The 19,818-nt window shown below is 52.6% G+C and overlaps 1 protein-coding gene across 1 annotated transcript; it reads right to left on the bottom strand.

Moving 5' to 3' along the window:
- CDIP1 (cell death inducing p53 target 1) lies at positions 1–19,762 on the bottom strand. Its single transcript, XM_029957793.1, has 7 exons — positions 19,423–19,762; positions 3,781–4,109; positions 2,873–2,975; positions 2,182–2,280; positions 1,585–1,731; positions 1,056–1,320; positions 1–812 (listed from the first exon to the last, which is right to left on the bottom strand). Exons 4-7 carry the CDS (start codon positions 2,264–2,266, stop codon positions 701–703), a joined length of 609 nt encoding a protein of 202 aa, XP_029813653.1. The 5' UTR covers positions 2,267–2,280; positions 2,873–2,975; positions 3,781–4,109; positions 19,423–19,762; the 3' UTR covers positions 1–700.
- Positions 19,763–19,818: the final 56 nt, after the last annotated feature.

The following is a 19,818-nucleotide window of genomic DNA, read 5'->3' as shown; positions in this document are numbered from 1 at the left end:
CGGGGGCTGTCCCTGCCCCGGGGCGGGCGGGGCTGGGAGGGGGCACATGCAGCTGGAGCGGCCACAGGGACAGGACGGAGGTGCTGATCAAGGGTGCAGTGCTGCTGCCAGTCCCCTCTCCGTGCTCAAAGGCAGCTCTGCCTCTCCTCGGGAAGGGGCTTTGCCGACGGGCTGGAGGGGGCCGAGACACACCCTGAAACCCGGTGTGTGGCACCACCCTCTGAGCCCCTTCCTAAAAGTGCCACCAGGGCTGTGCTGTATCCCCTGAGTGTGCCGTGGGCTGCTCGGGTACCCCCCTTCCCTCCTGGGCTCCCTGTGGCTGCAGCACATCCCAGCAGCCAGGCACCCCCTGTGCTGTGGGACGGGGGTGAGCCCCTCCAGCACTGGGGTTACTCCAGGGGAGATGGGCCTCACTCACACCCCGGAGCGTAGAGGGGTGCAGAGCGATGCCCCCACTCCTGCAGGGCACCTCCCACAGCATCCGGGGCCTGGGCCCACCTCCCCTGTGTGCCAGCATCGCCAATCCAGCTGTTCCCAGTGAGGGCCAGAGCTCGGGGCAGGTGGTGGCAGCTCTGAGCGGGAGGGAGCCGGGGGTAACACACACACACCGCCGGCGGGAAGCGAAGGAGGGATGCGCACGCGGAGACTCGGACGGCAGCGGGACGGGGCCGGTGTCATTCCAGTGGCTCCCAGGGCGCTGTTAGCACATGCGCTTGTACGTGTAGATGTAGGCCTTGCAGTTGGGACACGTGTGGGTCACATCCTTGAAGTCATCGAACAGGCAGGGGATCAGGCAGCAGCAGAGATCACACCTGGAGCACAGGAAGGGAAGAGGGAGAGAGCGGTGAGCTCAGGCAGCCCCTGGACACTGGGGGCACGGGCAAGAGACATGAGTAAGTGTAGGGGCTGTCACCCCCAGAACCTCTCTGCTGCCCCAGTTCCACGTTGAGACCCCAGCCCTGCCCAGCAGCTCAGCCAAGGCCCCCAGCACTGGGGCTACCAGGACCAGGGCTGAGTGCCCACCGCGAGGGCCCAGCTCCCCCTGCAGCACCTACCCCATGAAGCAGCAGAAGAAGCCAAGGAGGAAGCTCATGAGCCCAATCTCGTAGGAGATCTTGGTGGTGATGGCTTGCTGGCAGTGGGGACACACTGTCTGCACAGGGGCACCCTGGAAGATCTCTCCCTGCAGCACCGTCACTGTGGTGGCAGCTCCCGGTGGGACGAGCACCGTCGCCGTGTGGCCACCAGGAGAGGGGTAGTGGCCTGGGGCAGGGTAGTAGCCCATGGGGGGGTGAGGGCCTGGGGGTGGGTAGAACCCTGCTGTGAATGAGAAACATGCACAGGTGAGCATCTTTATACGTGGCTGGAGAGGCAGATCCTCACTGGGGAGGTCCCCATCCTGCTGCCCCCCCACCACCGGGGGTACAGTCCTGGGGCCAACCCTGCTGCAGGCACTGTGTCCCCCACCCCATCCCAGGAGCCTCGCTGCAAGCCCCAAATGGCAGCTCCAGCCCCTCCTTGTGTCCCCCCCATTCCCCAGAAGTCACGTGCTGCCACCCATCCCCAGCCCCTCCCAGGACTCACCCGGAGGCACGTAGGGCCCGGAGCCATCCGTGGGCATGTGGGGGGGCACAAACCCCGGCTGAGAGGGCGGCTCATACGGGGGGGGCCCGAACTCGGGAGGGGGGATGGGAACCCCCTGGGGCTGTCCCACGACTGGGGTGACACCCTCTGAAAGGAAACACAGAGTCAGCAGCCAGGGAGGCAGCAGAGCTGATGGGGAGATGGTGGCTTGGCTGTGTGGTCAGAGGGTTGGTCCCAGCAGGGAAGGGGGACACATGAGGTGGGGGGCACTGCCTTAAGCCTCATCCTCTGGGCCACATGAAGCCCAAATTCACCCCACCTCACCCACAGCAGCAAGCAGAGCCACACTTTGAGCTGGGAGTGCTTCCTGCTCTCGTTGCTGCCCCCGTGACCTCTCCTGCCTTCTCTGAGGGTGACATGGGGACAGATGGAGCTGGGCATTGCACCACCCTCCCCAGCACGCTGTGCATGGCAGGGCAGAGCTGCCAGCAAAAGCCACAGCCAGGGCACTCCCAGGGAATCCACACTTGCTTGGCTCCTGTCTGCTGGACAATGTCAGCACAACACCCCTGAGCAGCCGGGACCACCCCCCTGTACCTGGTGCAGAGGGGGGGCCGTGCTTCTCCTCTATCAGCGGTGCCGAGGGGCCCCCCGGGTAGGGTGGCGGTGGGTCGTTGGACATGGCTCAGGGTGGCCCTGCAGGGACAGAAACCTTTAGAAAACACCAGCCTTTGATGCCACAGGCACCTGCCCGGAGGTGCACAGCACTTGGGGAAGGAGGTGACAACAGAAAGGGACAGGGCTGGTGCCACCACTGCACTTGCCTCAGCACCCACCCTGGGCAGAACCAGGGGTGCAGCCCCAAAGCTGGACAGGCTGTGACCAGGCAGCAAATACAGGGTGTAACCCCTTCCTGCTGGCTCTGCAGGGCTTCCCTGCATGGCCCACACCTGACGAACTGCAGCTCATCAGGGCACCTCTGGGCTGTGTGGCCACAGGGCAGTGCTGGGCTGGAACCTGCTCTGCCAAGTGCCTTGGCTGTGGTGCGGTGGTACCAAAGGTGGGGAAGAGCTGCCAACGCTGCCCACAGCCCCCCAAATCCACCCACAGTGACACCCAATGCTGTGCCCCGAGCGTGACAGGACCCCTGAGCCTGAAGTGCAAACACCAAGGCAGAGGCTGCAAACTCACAGAGCAGCTCTAAGTAAATCTGTAAATAAATCCAGTGAGCTAAGGTAAGACCAGCTTCAACAGCTGGGGCCACTGTTTTACATGGGGTACTATTCACCTGTCCTCTCCCTCGCAGCGAGAGCTCAGAGGCCTCAACAGAGCTGAGAGAAGCAATTCCTTTGAGTGGTGTAGTTTGGGAGCTGGCTTCTCCCACCAAATCTCTGCAAAAGGAGAGAAGGAGTTACAGAGATGGAGAGGAGTCACAGCTGCAGTGCTGCCCTGGCCACCACCCCAAACCCCCTCCTGGCCCCGGTGCAGGTACCTCCCCACGTGCCCCCTCGATGGCAGGTACGAGGCTCTGTGTCCTCAGCACGTGGCAAAGCCCCCCCAACACACTCTGAGATCCAAGGAAGAGCAACAACATCAAGAAGCCTGATTTCTCTGTTTTCTCTGGCTCAGTTATAACGTGAGTAAATTGGGAAATACAAATGAGAGGCTGCTCCCTCGGTGCTTGGGATGGCTGCCATCAGGATGGGGCAGGGTGACACTGCTGTCAGTGCCCAGGAGCAGAGCCGGGAGCTCCCCTTGTGGGCTGAGCCCTCCCTGAGCCCTCCATCCTTCACCCCAACAGGCCAGAAGCAAATGTGACCCTGCTTGTCCTGTTTGCTGGCACCAGTGCCACGTGCTGGGCAGCCCGCCCGGAGCACGCCAACCTCCCCGGCACGGCACAGCATGGCACAACCTCCCCGGGCACCAGGCCAGGCAGCCAGTGCTGCCCCAGCCCTGCATTGCAGGGGTGCCCAGAGAGGAGCCTGAGGGGCACAGCCACCTCCACCTGCAGCTCCTGGGTCAAGTGGAGCCAAGGCTTTGGCAAGCACGGAAGGGAGATCCATCCCTCCCTCCCTCACCTGCTTGGCTTTGCTTTATTCCACTCCTTTTTCCTAGTTCACATTCCCTGCCCCCCCAGCAGCCTCCTGCAAGGCAGCAGGAAATCTATCAGGTCACCAGTCCATGGGGCACCATCACCTGTTGCTGCTCAGGAGGAGCACACTGATCCCCCCAGGAGCTGAGCAAATTCCCGACAGGCACAGGGCCTGCCCTGGATGTCCACATTTACTGACTAATATTTCTCCCCCGAGGTCTGAAACTGTGTGTTGCAACCAGGCAGTTTCAAAGTGCAACAGCGGGGCAGCTGGGGGTCATCTTCCATCCTGCTCCTCTCTCCAATTCCTTCCTCAGAAGCCCGGGGAAGGAGAGCTGCCACAGCACAGGGCGCTCCCCAGCACACTGCAGAGCCTGCCTTCTCCTTCAGTGACCTACAAAGCTGCAAACTGGGCCGTGCTCCTTTTAGCTCACTGGGGATGGGAAGATGAGAAGGACTTAGTCTTCTGAAAGTAGCCAAACACCCCACCCTGCACACCCTGTCCCTGTGCCTGCAGGGGTCCTGGATGAGACCTTACCTGGGGACACCAGCCTGCCAGGGAGCTTTCCTTGCCCCCACAGGCCAGCTGAGCCCACAGCTTTTCTAACCTAACAGATCTCCTCCCATTCCCACTCGGATGCTGCTTTCCCATAATGTAACATCTTTCAACACTCCCCAGCCTCAGTCCCCCCACCAAAGAGCTGGAAAGAAAACACAGGAGAGGAGGAGACCCACCCACGTGCTCCACCAGCCACTCTAAAAACACCCTTCAGATGAAGCAGCAGCCCCAGACCAAGCCAGCCATTAATCCTGCCACCCTGACCAGCAGGGAATGGCATCCACAAGAGCAACGGCCTGTGGATCCCAGAGCCACACGTGCACTGGGATGAAGGAAGCTGAGGGATGCAGGGCTGTTCTGCTCATTCTTGGCAGGCTCAGTCGCTCCTACTGCAATATTCTGCTTATTAAAAGAGATCTGTAAAGAGCAAGATGTTGGCCGTGTGCCCTTCCCAGGAGGAAAAGAAAAGCCTGTTGCTTTTAAGCCTCTTAGAAGCTGTTTCTCCTGTGCTTTCTTTCATCTTAATGCGAGCAGCACAAACCCAGCCCATTTCCGACGGAGAACTCCGTGGGAAACCGCAGGGCACACGGCTTCCCCAGGGCATCCCTCACCACCCTGGCACGGACAGCCCTGCAGCATTCCAAGATTACCAACCTCAAGTTCAAGATCTGATGAAATCACCAACGTCTAGAGCAGGTCCTTCAGAGCAAGGACACACTGCGAGATCCTAAAACTCAAAAGGAGTTGGATACCAGTAGGAGGATGGAGAGAGAAGATGCTGTTTCCAGCTAAAAATACAGATTAGCTCTTCTCAGCTGCAAGAGCAGCTTTTAGTGGCTCCTCTACTGCAAACTAACTACAGAGGATAAATCCACCACGGAATCACTGGAAACACAGCTCCTGCTAAAAGCAGAAGACACACAAAGGGCCCCCACAGGCTGCAGATTTGCTACAGAAAATGAAAGGATTCCCATTAACCTGCTGGGGCACAGCACTGACAGACACAGCCAGGACAGCACAGCTCCATCAGGGCCCCAAAGCAGAAAGGGCTTGTCCCACTTGGCTGTGGCCTCAAACTCTGTGTTCTCCCCTGGCTCTGGGCTCCCTAATCAACCCAGGGTCTCGTTCCAGGCAGCTTTTGGGTGAGGAGAAGAACAAATCTCTAGATCCCTCCAGACTGGGGCACAACTCCCAACCCCAAGAGATGTGTCTGAGCTTTCTCTACACAGTGAGCACAGTCAAAGAGCTGGTGAGGAAACATGAGGCTTTCTAATCAGCTTCTTCCTGTGCACAGCAACTCTGAATCTAGTTAATGAGGGATTACAGAATCCTAGAATGGTTTGGGTTGGTAGGGATCTTAAAGCTCATCTCATTCCAACCCCTGCCATGGGCAGGGACACCTTCCACTAGCCCAGGCTGCTCCAAGCCCTGTTCAACCTGGCCTTGGACATTTCCAGGGATGGGGCAGCCATCCCACCTGTGCCAGGGCCTCACCACCCTCACAGGGAGCAATTTCTTTCCAGTATCCCATCTAACCCTGCCCTCTGTCAGTGTGAAGCCATTCCCTGTGTCCTGTCACTCCAGGCCCTTGTCCAAAGGGCACTGATTGATACCCCAAAGCTCCTGGTTCCCATTACTGACACATCCAAAACTGGTGACACAAAGCTCTCCCTGCTGCTTCCAGCAGTGATGAGAGGAGCTGGTGTGTCAGGGTCCAGTGTCCCCTGCTGGCTGCACTTCCCTGTGTTACATCACTGTGGAAACAGTCTGGGATTCAAACATGACAAGAGGAAAGGTCTGTCCATCCGACTTGGTCTCCAGACAGGTACAATGGGCAAACTTCCCAAAACCAAGTGGTGTGCAGTGGGATCAGGGAACACTGTGCCACCAGAACGGGTCCTAGCACCATAAAATAGACAATGCCACGAAGAGAACACCCACAGATCATTCCTGCACTGCTTGGAGACCCAAAGATTTGGCCTGGTAACACCATTCTTCCCAGGCAGCAGCTGTTTGTGCTTCAGGCTGCCGAAATCTCCCCGGGTGAGACGGACCTGCCAAGGACGGAGCAGATGCCTGCAGGTCTAACTCACGTGCGAGCCCCGATGGTGCAGCTCTGAGTCAGCCTCACAGCTGAGATCCCCTCCCACGAGCAGAGACACTCAGTGCTGTCCCTGCTCCTCCTGCACTTGCTAACTCAGCCCCACAGTGATCTGGCTGTGTTTTCCCTCTGGGAGCAGTGTCTCCAGCCACCGAGACAGGAAGCAGCGTTTGTTCATCCTTGACCACGTTCAGTGACGTTGCCACTTCAAAAGCTGCCACTGCTCATTTTTGGAGCTCTTCCTCCCCTCCACCCCCCCCAAAAAAATAACTTCTGATATTTAGGAAAGGAGAAAAACACACTAAAATTCAATGAATAAAGGATATGAGCACTTTCAGCTTCACAGCACATCAAGCAGACACAGATTCCAGCTTCCAGGCTTTTGTAAATACAGCTTTAAAAAGCCAAGAGTTCTGAAGATGATGGGCTCCCTCACTGAGCCCAGCCTCCTTCCTTTAGAAACAGGAACAGCATTTTGGCCAACACTATCCTAGCTTCCCTGGCCCCAGGAAAAGCTACCTGTGTGCCACAGGCTACCGGCTCCAGAAATTGGGAAATACTGAGACTAGGAAGGCAGAGAGGTGTGCAAGGTGTGAGCACAAAAGGCAGAGCAGGATGCTGGCAAAATTTCATTTGATGAAAGCCAGTTATCCTTCAAAGTGGCTTTAGAGGCAGAAAGGAGAGAGAACCCTGATCCTGGCAATCTCAGCCTCCTTCCTCCACAACAGCATTTCTGAGCAGCACCTCCAAAGCCAGCCTGGAGCTGTGTGTTCCTTGTGTTACCTGTGCCCAGAGCACACCGGGATGTTCCCTTTTCCACGCCCCATTCCCTGTGTTCCCTGTGCCCAGAGCACACCAGGATGTTCCCTTTTCCATTCCCTGTGTTCCCTGTGCCCAGGGCACACCGGGATGTTCCCATTTCCACGCCCCATTCCCTGTGTTCCCTGTGCCCAGGGCACACCGGGATGTTCCCTTTTTCCACGCCCCATTCCCTGTGTTCCCTGTGCCCAGAGCACACCAAGATGTTCCCTTTTTCCACGCCCCATTCCCTGTGTTCCCTGTGCCCAGGGCACACCGGGATGTTCCCTCTCCTGTTCCCACACAGCTCACCGGGGTGTGGCTCAGCTCCCACTGCTCCTGAACACACCACACACAATCCCACCGGACAGCTCTTACCTTCAAGAGAAAGACAGCAACAACCCCTGCTGAACAAGCAGTATCAGTGGTTACTTCTGCCTGGTTTTTATGTGGAACAGCAAAAAGATGTTTTCCCTGTCAGGGAGCCAAACTTCCCCCTCAGCCCTGCCTCTTCCCATGCGCATTTGCTGCCTCCAGGCTGCACCGGAGCCAGGAGGGAAGGAATGAACAGCACACAGAGCTTCAGCCTCCTTCAGAAAGAGGGTGCCCTGGCAATCCCTGACCATGTACCCACTCCTTTACCCCACCATTCACCCTGGCAGCACCTCCTCAGCTCCTCCTCCTGGTCCTGGGCACAGCAGCAGGAGGGCACATGCCTGCAACGCTCCGCAAGGCGCGATGGAAACGGAAACCTGAGCGAAGGACTACAGGGAAGGTCTGTTCTTTTTTTGAGCAACTCAGCTGTGTTTTCCCAAGTCCAAGTCACTGCCAGGGAGTGCAAACCCACTGTGCAGGAACAGCCAGGCTGCTCCCAGATTTCTCCCACACTTCTGCACTAAGATTTCAGCTGTGGAAAACTGCTGCTTCCAGGAGGCTCAGGCTGTTCCTTCGGTGTGGGGATGGAGAGCTCAGCTGGCAAGGCAGGACAGCAGCAGTCCTTTAAAACAAAGGGCTGCTGGAGGAGAAGGTTATTCACCATTCAGTCCAGGTATGTCAGACAACCAAAGCTCCCTGCTCTGCTCTCCAGTGTGTGAACCTCCAGAGGAGCATCCCCATTGCAGTCGTTTACCTGGGAACCTTGGACAGGTTTGACCTTCTGTGTGCCACCACCACCCAGCAGGCAAATGACCTCAGAGCAGGATCCTCGCTGGAAGCCAGGTGCTGTATCCAAAGCAAGATTTCTCAGGGCATTAAATCCAAAGCACAATCAGATAATCTCCACGGCGCAGCCCCGGCTCAGCCGCCCTCGGCCAGAGATTCAAATTACTGCTCCCTCACATAGCTCCTCTGCATCAACATCAGGAAAACCTGACCCAAAATCCCCCCTGCTTAAGACAAGGAGGGTTTATCTCCAACACCCACAAAGGGTTACGTGCAGGAGGAGTATCTGCAGGACCTGCTGCTGCCTCTGGGATTCTCTCCAGGGCTATTCCCCTCTGGATGGGCTGACCAAGAGCTGTTGGCATCTCCACAGTGGGGCTGCAGAAACAGCCTTGCCAGGACCTGGGTCACCTGAACATTTAAAGAAAAAACAGCCAAAATGAAAAGAACAACTGGGGTAGTTCTTTCTCTCTCTTGTGGGCTCCCAAGCCGTGGCACTCGGCTGTGGGAGACACTACATGCCAGCAGAGACATCCCAAAGGAGCCAAGACATCCCAACAGTGACCAGTGAGGACAGGCCATAGAATCACAGAATCGTAGAATTGTCAAGGCTGGAAGAGATCTCTAAGATGATCCAGTCCAGTCATCCACCCAGCACTACCACTGTATCCCTTAAACCACTAAACCATGACCCCACTCTTCAAAGCTTACACATGCAGAGGCACTGGGGAAGGCTCAGCTGTGCACAGAACTCTCTGCACCACCAGGGCAGCTGAACTTGGCTCCCAAAGCCGGTTCCCTGAACACAGAACAAGCTGGGAGCATTCTCCTGGCCCTGGAACACACTCAGGAGTTCTAACTGTTCAGACCTTTCCAGCTGCCAGTGACCTGCCTGCATGGAAGAAGACAGGCTGCAATATGCCAGGTGTTCTCATGGATGTGATTAAAAACAACATTAAAGCCTCTGCATCCTAGAAATCCGCTCCAGAGAGATGAGAAAAGGAGGGTGATGAAAGCCAAATCCCTGGGGAACCAGAGAGTTTTTCCATGAGACTTTCCCTGGAGTTCACAAAGAATCCAAGCTAACACTTGATAACATCCATGGGAAAGCACCCAGTGATATCAGCAGCTGTTGCCTCCAGTCCTTAATTTTCCCCCTGAGAGGACACATCCTGCATTACATCATCCCTTTGATATCTGGTTAATAATGGTAATAACACAACCTGCCAGAATATAGAGCAACTAAAACCAAGATCCACTCCAACACTGCTGTCTTAACATAACACCAAACCTATATGTGGCACAACAGTAGCTGTTCATTTAAACAAGCAAACAAAAATACCCCAGCTCAAGGAGCTTAAGGCAAGCAGGAGGTTGGGAAGAAGCTCTGCAGTTCCTTGCATTAAGGACAGTCACAGATCTGAGCTCACCTCTGATGGTAACAGAGGCTTAAGGAGGAGTCAGGAAGGAAGCAAAGGCAGAATGACCTCCCAGCCAGTCCCTCCCACTCCCAGCACTCAGGGTTTTGGAGATTGGGCAACCTGGAGTTTCTCCATGGATCACCCCAAATCCTTCCCAGCCCTCCAGCTCATGGCAGTGGCAAGTTCTGCTCTTCAGTTATCTACACAAAAAAGTATCTCCTGCTGTCAGAGTCTGCTGCCTCCCCTTCCAGGAGCACCTCCCAGCTCTGCACAGAGAAGGTGAACCCACAATGATTACCCACTATGTCCCACAGCTCAGCTCAGCATTTTAGAGATCTCCTTCCCAAAACTAAACTAAAAATATTTTATTCCTTTATGCATTTTTGCATTTCTGCCTCCTTCTATAGAATTTTTTTTAGATAAAGTCAAATCACACAGCCACATCATTGCTGAATCAAACTGAGTAGATGTGTGACTCCCATTAAATAACAGTGAGCTCCAAGGGAGGAGGAAATTAGAGTCAGAGAGGATCAGCACTTTTGCATTTCAGCTTCAGAATTAATCAGAGCCCAAGAGCCTATTCAGAATTCCCTTGCAGATTTTGCAGCACAAATAATTTTGAATACATTGGTGGTGATTCCAGACCCGTTTTCCTTTCAAGTGATGAACAGAACATATGTCATAGAACTGATGTTTTCTTATCCAAGGAGAGCACCAGCTCACTGTAGGACTAACTCCAGTCTCCAACAACATTAGCATTTCCCATCCTCACAGATCCCCCTGCCTTGGCGCCAGAGAATCTGCTGACATTCAGATTTAACAGGTACAGTGTCACCTTGCACTTTTTTTCTGAGGACTAGTGTGAAGTGCTCTGTGTCACCCTGTTTTATGTAAAGCCCTGGCTCAGTCTTTGCAACAGAACATGGTTTGGGGTTAAGCAGGAGCGTGTGTGGAAGGTCTGGGATCTCTCCTGAGTCCTACTGCCAACAAGGAGGACCCATGTACATCCAGAGACACGTGCACTGGAGGAACTTTTCCTGATGAGGCCATTTGTGTAACCACACTCACCTTTTTGCTCCCACAGAACTTTCCATTTCCAGACTGGGACCACTCTCAGGGTGGCCCAGGGCCACCAGTATGGGACTGGCTTGTCCTGTGGCACAGGAGGAGGGTGCTCTGCACTCCCCTGCTCCCAAGCCCAGCCCATTTGGGCTTCTCAAAGACAGATGACAATGTCCCAGCTCACAGAGGGTAAAACCCCTGGATTAATCAGTAGGCACTGAGTGTGCCCAGTGCTGGGCACCCCTGAGTCACACACAGCTCCTGCCATTCCCAGTTCTTCCTCCAGTTCCCACCAGACTTGGCCAGTCCACACTGACTTCCCAGTCCAGGAAAGTCATTTTGCCTCCAAGGCATTTCAGGACTGTGGTTTCAGTTTGCAGCACCAGTTCCTGCCAACTGCTCTGTAGCCCCTTTCCCAGAACTCCCACATAACAACCTGCTAGGTATTGTATCTGCCCCTCAGGTCACCCAAAAGCTGTTCCACCTGGGCCTGATTTGCCACCACTGCTCGCTCAGAGGCAGCACAGCCACCCTGCCAGGGGGACGGTGGGGACATGCAAAGCCACACCTCTCGTCTGAAATGTGAGCAGGTCTGACCAGAACATCAAACAGGACACAGCCAGACCTGCAACTGGGCACACAGAGCTGTATTCCCTTTGAAAACAAGGGGGAAGGAAGAGAGGTGGTGTCCTCGTGCCTCTCCAGGCACCATCCCAGTTCTGGCGTGCGAGGGACATCACCTGGATATGAGGCATTCCGACTCCAGAATGTGGACAAAGCCAGGAGACCTCTCACTGAAAATCTACCACAGCAGCTGGACTCAAAGCACCCCTAACACATCAATACACCTCCTCAAGTCCCTGCTCTAGGCTTTTCCAACCCCTTTCTCTGTGAGGCAACACCTCTCTGCTTTGCCGTTCCATGGAAAGCACAGCTGGTCAGAGGGTCTGAAACAGCCCCGAGGCCGCATCACTGTTCTCACAGCAGGGGATGGGACTGGGATTCAAGCCCATAATACCAGGATGCCCTCAGAGCAGGTAAACAGCTCAGCTGCTCCAGAGGATTCAGGGCTGAAATCCTCTTCTGAGCCTGAGGAAGATGGAGCGGCCGCCACAGTTACGACACTGAACAAGCTGGGAACTATTTTCTCCCTCACTGGAATAGCCCAGCAGGCAGCTCCAAACTGAGCTCCCACCCTCCCAAATCATGGCAAGGAGGGAGTCTGAAAAGCAAAATAACACCACCTGTGTGTGGCTAAATAACACCATGGACTTTGGGGGAACTCCACTCCCAAAACACAAATATGCTCCAGGTGACGTCTCTGTGGAAGAGCTGCAACAAGCCCAGGGGAAGAGCTGATATTTAACAGCACTGGAAACGGTGCCCAGTTCCAGCTTCACTCTTGTGCTCAAAGACTATGTTAAGATTTTGGAGGAGCTGAATGGTCTCAGCAAAGCAGGTGGGAAGGGCAAATTGAGCCTTCAGCACAGACCCAGCTTCCTGGGAGCACCTCCTGATATAGCACAAAGCAGAATTAAGTTAATTAGAAGACACAGTGAACACACCTCTAAGAAAAGGGCAGCACACACACACCAGCAGCAGCTACTTATGCAGTGGGCAGTTAAAAACACAAACACAAAGCAGTCGGCAGTGCATGGAAATGCCATCCCCACTGCCCTCCTCCACTCCCAGTTCTCCTCCAGCACAAAGCTCCAATGCCCCCCTTCTGCCATGTGTTGGGTGACTGGGACCCTTGAGGACCTCAAAAGCATCCCATGGACTCACTGCAGTAGGGGTACAGCCTGGGCTCTAGTCCATGATTTCCTCCCCAAACGAAACTGTGCTGAAAATCCCAGGGGTTCCTTTCCCTCTCTTAAAAGGGTGGCCTGCTTCTCGCTTGGAGAAATGATCAATAAAATCCAACAGGCTGCTTTTCATTCATCCCCAGCCAGAAATCTAATCTCCTGTTACCAGCACAGGCCTGAACACAGCTACCACATCTCTCATTTATCTCCTGCGGGTACCAGCACGTGCGGGTTTTACAGCTGCAGAGACTGGGGCTGCCTACATCACAACGACTAATTTATTCTCAGAAAGGCTAATTTAATCTGGCAGTGAATGTTCTCAAAGCCTCCTCGCACAGAAAAGCTTTTATCTTGGTTGGCTTAACAACAATACAGCATATCCAAAAACGTGGAGGGATGCTGAGGAAGAACACTACCCTTGTGTTTCGAGTCCTCTAGTCGGAGAAATTTCTCCTGGTAACCACAGGCTCTGAGAAAACATAGAGTGCCTCTGGGTTTTTTAAAAAGCCAACCGTATTTTCCAGACTAAATATACAACAGTCTGTTTCCCCTTCTCATACAACTGTGTCTTGACAGAAAGAGCTGTGCTCTTAATAAAACTAAAACCCAGCAAGGATTGTTTAATATTAGACACTACGTTCATTTCCAACTGCATATCAAGAGCAGCCACCAGCACACCTGGCCTGGGGTGTGCTACCTGCCATGGCAGGTGACTTTCCCCAGCCCACATCAGAGAGGAATAAACTTCAGAAGAAATCCAAAAGCTGTTTGTATTAAAAAGCTGCCCCATGAAGCATTTCAGAGCATCCTACAGAGCATCCTACATTCAGAGAATCCTACAGATTCCCAGCCTCTGTCACCTGTGGGAGGGCAATAAATAAGCAATCAGAGAGGTTTTTTTCATTGTTTTTAAATTCTAGGTGATATTTTCCCCTAATTTGTGACAGACACAGTCAGGCTGAGCCATCTGATCTGTGGTGCTGCCTCAGCCCCGCACGGGGTCTGCAGATCACCTGTGACATACAGACACGGCATCTGGTGCTGGTCCTCACCCTGGCAAGGTCCTCACCTGGATCTGCTCCTTCCACAGGAGAGCCAAGCACAGCCCCTGGGAGTCAGAGGGGCTAAAAAAGGCAGATTTAAGCTGTACAACAGACAGAGTCGTACCAGTCTAACCCTCCACACTCAGGATTGTCACCACCATGCTGCTGGGAAAGAAAAGCTGGTGCTGTGCAAGGATCACAGCCTGAATCATGCCTGAGAGGGCTCCTTTGCTACAAGGGCAAGAACATGCCTCAGATGACATCCAGCAACTTAGGACAATTGAGTAATGTGGGAACAAGGCAAAAATCAGGGGGAAACAGAGCATTAGCACAGGCCACAGGAGAAATAAAGAAAAAAACAACACAACACTCCCCTTGTTCCTATCTATCAGGAATTGCTGCCCCAAGAATAGCCTATTCAGAAATCAGGAAACTCAGAGAGCAGCAGGGAAGGGCTGAGTCATGGCCATTTGGAAGAAAAAAAAACAACAAAAAAACCAACCCACAACAAAACAACCCAAAAGGGAAGGAGAGAAAACATGGGACAGCAGCTGTTCTGGGTCTTGGAGATATGAGTAAGTCAATCCAGAACATATTAGCCAATCTTTATTTTCAAAAGCTCTGCAAACACGTGGTACTGCCATAAAAAGCAGTTGACCCTCCCCCTGTTCCTGGGAAGCAAATTTAGCTCTGGTTGTACCAGGAAAAGTTGCTGGTGCTTCCCGGTACCAGCCCTTTGATGCAACACCCCCTTGGCTGTGCATGGCTGCCAGGACACAAACTGCTCCCTGTTTATGCCCTGGTTTTTGTTCCTCTACAACATCAGCATCCAAATATCACAAAGACTTACAGGCTGGACAAGTGCTTTCCCAAAAGGAAAGCAGAGTCAGTCTAAGGGATGTTATTAGCAGAGGGTGAGGAGCCCTGGAAGGGCACAAGATCAAACATGACTTGGAGAGGTTTCCTGTGACTCTGTGAATGGCCCAGCAGAAGCCAAGTGCTCCCATCTCCCATCCAGCCTCAGCACTGCCCATGTGGCCCCCAGGAAGGCCAGGCTGCACTCAGGTTTTGCTCAGGTCTTCCCACACGACAGTCTTTGTTCCATGACCTAAATGAAATCAATTTTACAACAGTTCTCCCCAGGACACTAATCTTATTCACTCACCCATCATCTAAAAGATTATACCTGCTCTCCAGCTGTGGGGCTCTGGGAGGAAGCACAAGGGATTTCTGAGCAATGAGGGGCTTATTTTTAATACAATTCCTTGATGATCCCTCACAAATTTGGGGGGGGGTATTTTTTCAATCAAATAACTGTGCTTGAAAACATGTTTGGAAAAAATCCCCTCCAGTTCATTTGATCTTGTACCATGAGGTACTGTCAGACTGAAGTTGCAAAGGTGAGAAGTGGGAAGACCCTTGGAGTTGGTCCCTGCGGGGAGAGAGCTGCCTGTGCAGTCTGGCAGATCACCTGTGCTCAGGTGTAACCATGCCTCAGCCACCACCTTTGTCTTGGTGAAAGGTTCAGCTGTCAAATGATGTAAGTCAGGGTTCCTGCTATGAGCAGCAGATCCCATTTTGGGACGTCAGTGCTGACAAAAACTCCTCAGCCTGCAGGCTGAGGTCTGCGGGGAGGCAGGAGCTGTGTCTGCACACACAGCCCAACAGCAAGAGAGAGCAAGTGTCTGTGCTTTTCCTTTTTATAAAGTCCTCTCAGTCTGAGAGCGGGCTGTATTTCTGTGGGTTTTTTTTCAAGGAACAAGTTAAAGTTCAGAGACCCCAACCCACCCCTCTGAGCAGTCAAAGTATCTCTCCCTGCAGCTGACAGGTCCCTGGTCCCAGGCAGGAAGGGGAATTCATCCTGCTGAGAAAGCAGCTCCCACAGACCTCACCTCTTCCCAGCTCTGGGAATGGCTGGGATAACCACAACACCTTCACACACAGACCCAACCTTGACATTAACTCCAAATATGAGAGTTCAAGCAAACTGTCCCAAAGCAAACAGGCTCTTATGGTTCAAATTGTGAGTAAAATTCCTCTTCTCTGTGATCACGCAATGCAAGGAGTAAATAAGGATGAAATACAGCTACAGTATGTGCTGTGCATGTATCCCAGAAAGGTGGGATGGAGGGAATTTAGGATTGCAAGATGGAATGCAGGATGGAACAGTAAGTCTGTAACTTAGAGTGAGAATAATCCTTCTAAAAACATCTTCCAGAACTGTTAATAGGGAGACAGGCTGTTAGGGCAAGTAGGGAAGGTTTTCTTTTGAAATGCAGAGATTGGGTATCAAAGAAGGTTCAGCAACATACACAAGAGGGAATGGTCAGGGCACCACCTCAGCACAAATGCTTCATCCTAAAATCTGTAAGAGAACTGGGTATTACTCCATTTTCTTAGGTATAAAAGAGGCAAAGGATATAACTAATTCAGAGTTACCCTACTAATTACAGTAAGTAATAGAGAAATATATTACTTAACTTGCACAGAAAAACCCAGCTCATCTCTTCATTCTCTGATCATCTTAGGTTCCACCATGCCAAGAGGTACAAAGTCAAACATGCACAGCCAGCAGCTGTTCCTCACAGTTCCTAGGATGCTAATTACATTGCCATCTTTTGGGGATATTCTAAATTCAGGCCTGCTAAGAGAATCTGCACTGAAGTGGGGCCTCACACAGGAGATGTGCAGCACAAAGCACTTTGCTCCTGCCTCCATCCTCTACCCAGATCGATGACCAGCACAGGGCTGCTCTCAAACAGCCCCTTTTTCACCACCACAAATACACAAACTTTAAACTGCAGCCAGGAGGCAGCTCAGAATGAATGGGCCCAAATCAAAAACTGTAACAGCAGCCCAGAGTTTCCCCGAGTGTTTCACGCCAGAAATAAAAACTGCGCTCCCCCCGCCTCAGAGACTTTATTCTGGGAGAAAATGGATCGTGGCTTCCTACAGCACCTGTTCCAGTTGTGTTCCCTTTGATCAGGGAAGGAGATGGGTCCTGGGCAGAGCATGCAGAGATCTTTCACTGCCTATGAACGTGGCACTGCTTCTCCCCAGCTGTGAGACGGATACCGAGTGCCAGTCGGGACCAGCAGGAGAACAGCCAGGTGAGGATCACATCCCAAGGCAGAAGTTGCTCATCACGTGCTTTTTGAAGGAAAACAAGTACATGCACATCTGTGTTTGCACACTTGTGTGCTCAGGTGCCTTGCTCTGAAACCTTCAGGAGAGTCAACTGGCTCCAGGCTGGAGTCCTTTGCCTGCATAACAGCTGCAAAATCAGGTCCTTGGAAGCAAAACCAACCAATAACCTTATATATTTTGCAGAACAACTGAACTTCCCACCACAAACCATCACTGTTCCTGTATCAGGGAGAAGGGAAGGTACTGCACAGTTAAAATCTTTCCTTTTAGGACATTCCTATTAAGAGCCACGAGGCATATCAGCATCTATCTGTTGTTTCCTAACTGTCCTGTCCTCCCTGTTTCCAGGTGCTTTGCACAGATCAGTTTGGAGAAGCTGGCACACCTGTCTAGAAGCTTGAAGGTGTATTCAGTCCTGCTGCCTTTGTTATTTTAATCTCCATATTATGCAGACACTGTTGCCTCCCTGGCTCACCTGGCAGCCATCAGCCTTCCCCTTTGCTTGGTGCAAAGCTGAGTAAATGTGACCCTGCACATAGGAAAACTGTCACATGGTACGTTCAGCACATGCACAGAGCCCTGGTAATACAAGCAAAAGTGAAGCACAGCCCCACTGCAGACCAAACAAACCCCACTATTTTAAAAAAAACTTAGTTCCTTTCAACCCAGGATATCTTCTCCTGATTAAAGCAATTATAAGAAACCAAATGTAGGGTTTTACAATGTACCACAAACATATGTAGAACACTGAATTTCATACTTCTCTTTACTCAGAAGCAAAAAAGAAGTCTTGGATCAGAGCAGATGCTAAGAAGTCTGTGTATCTCCTTCCAAAACCACTCATCCTCTTACTGAAAGATCTCCACATCAACCACATCCTGTAAACACATGTATTTATCTGCTAAATTCACATCTGAAGAGGAAAAAAAGATACTCTTTCACATAATAAAGTTACTTCCATCCCTTTTTTTGCTATGTTAGTAAGAGTGGCAATGGCAACATTTCTGCAGGTGACAACACCGTGGCAAGAACCCAAATCCCCCAAAACACAGACAGCGTGGGTGTTGTGTACTGTCTGGGCCCTGACTGAGCATCCCTCTGCTACAGGAGTGCATTATCTGTGCTCCCAGAGCGTGTTTGCCACTTGTGCCTCATCCAGAAGGAAAGCAGTGGCCACTGCGTTACTTCCCACGCACAGAAGTGGCTGATTAGGAAACAATCTTTAAAAACGTGCTCATAAACCAAAAGAGGGTGTCTGATAGAGACACCCTCCCTCCTTCCATAACAGCAGCTGAGACAGAGCCCCAGGTAGAACAGAAACACGAGCACCTGAGTTTCAGAACCAAATCTGAGGTGCAGCATCTGTTGGGGGAACACAAGAAACTCATCATGGTCCGTCTTCTTAGGAAGGGCTCAGGTTCTGAAAGAGAAGCTCCCTCACTGTTACCTGTCCCCATCACACCTGTGGCAAGATCTTTTGGTACTCAGCATATGAACACACAAATCCCTTTTCCCAGCACCTCCCTGAGCAGCCACTGCAGCCCCACCACCCCTAAAACAGCAGCTGGGCAGGACTGACCACACTTGCTCCATGTGGCATCACTCAGGGGACATCTGGGGACGTGTCTCCATCACCTGCCCTTGTTAACAGCCATAAAGTCACTGCCTCCCTACCTCCAAGCAGGAATTAGCTCCTCATGTAACACCTAAGGAGAATACAGCAGGGACATCACTAAATGCTCCCGGGGATTTCCTGGGGCACGTGGACGTTGTTACAACACTGAGACAGAGAAGCCGTCGGGAAAGGGAAGTTTTCAGCTTGTGCTTTCCACACCGAGACGAGTTTGTTTAGTTCCTAAACATGAATGAATGACATACTGTAATTATATACTACACTATGTAATACTCACTCTGGTTTCCCCTGCTGCCTACTCCGGTCACACTCTGAAAGCAGCAGGGCCTCTGCCAAAATCAAAGCCCCCTTTCAAGCCCGTTGGGTGAAGGGAACAAACAGGAGGCTCTTGTGCATAATCCCAAAGTGTTTCTCAGAGAGTTTTACATACATTCCAAACCCACTATAATTATAATTTAAAATACTGCTGCTTCAAATTGTTGTGCCTGACCTTGTCTCTACCACCTGATATTTTAGGCTCAGCCTGGAACGTGACAACTGCCAGTCCCCTCACCAGTTCTCACTGGTGCAAGGAGACCATCTCTGAACAGCTTTTCCAGTGATGCCTTGGGCCAAGGGACACACACACCTATGCTTACAGTGACCTGGAGAAGGTTAACCTTGAGCATGGCTCGTGTAGATGATCCAGGGGACCATCCCAGCCTGCCTGTTCCCACTTCCCTGCACAGCCCTGGAGCTCTCCCCAGGATCCCAACCCCATTCCTCTGTTTAGCAGGAACCAGAACCCCTTGTGCTTTTTCCTAAAGCAACTGAACGTTGCCTCTCAAGTCCTAGCCTTTGCCTCTCCAGTCCCCTTGGGAGGCAGAACCAAGATATCATCATTTTAATGGTCAAAGACCTCCCAGCTTCCTACTAACATTAATTCCTTGGTATTTGTTGCTGTGCCGTGCTGCATGTTAGCTGAATGAGCTCTTATTTCATACTGCCAATGTGCTGATGGACATCATCTTCCTCACCATCATCATTTCTCCTCCTGCTTGTCAAGCTTCTTTCGGCTCCTCTAAAACGGGCTCATCATTCCTCAGGAATCACTGGACAGGCGGTTCCAGCCCGAGCTCGTCTCTCCCGAGCAGGGATGACTGCAAAGGCACACACTGGTCCCCAGGCCTGGCTCCTGCTCTCCCGGGATCCCATTTTCTCCTCTCACAGCCGTGCCCTGCCCGCAGTCCTCCTCATCCTCCCGGCGAGCTCATGACCTCGGCCGGGCACCAGCGCTCGCCTTACACCGCGGAGCCTTTTCCCGAGTACACGACCTCGCTTTCCGTCTGATTAAATTTCATCCCCCCAGCCCTCCCGTCCCAACCTTCCCCGGCCCTGCCGAGGGCACCGAGCTGAAGCTTTCTAAGATTTTA

The sequence above is a fragment of the Manacus vitellinus genome, unplaced genomic scaffold (assembly GCF_001715985.3).
Source record: "Manacus vitellinus isolate BGI_N305 unplaced genomic scaffold, ASM171598v3 scaffold_12_pilon, whole genome shotgun sequence".
NCBI classification, from domain to species: Eukaryota; Metazoa; Chordata; class Aves; order Passeriformes; family Pipridae; genus Manacus; species Manacus vitellinus.
Note: the sequence above shows the minus strand (reverse complement) of the source record. Positions and strands in the feature narration are given on the sequence as shown.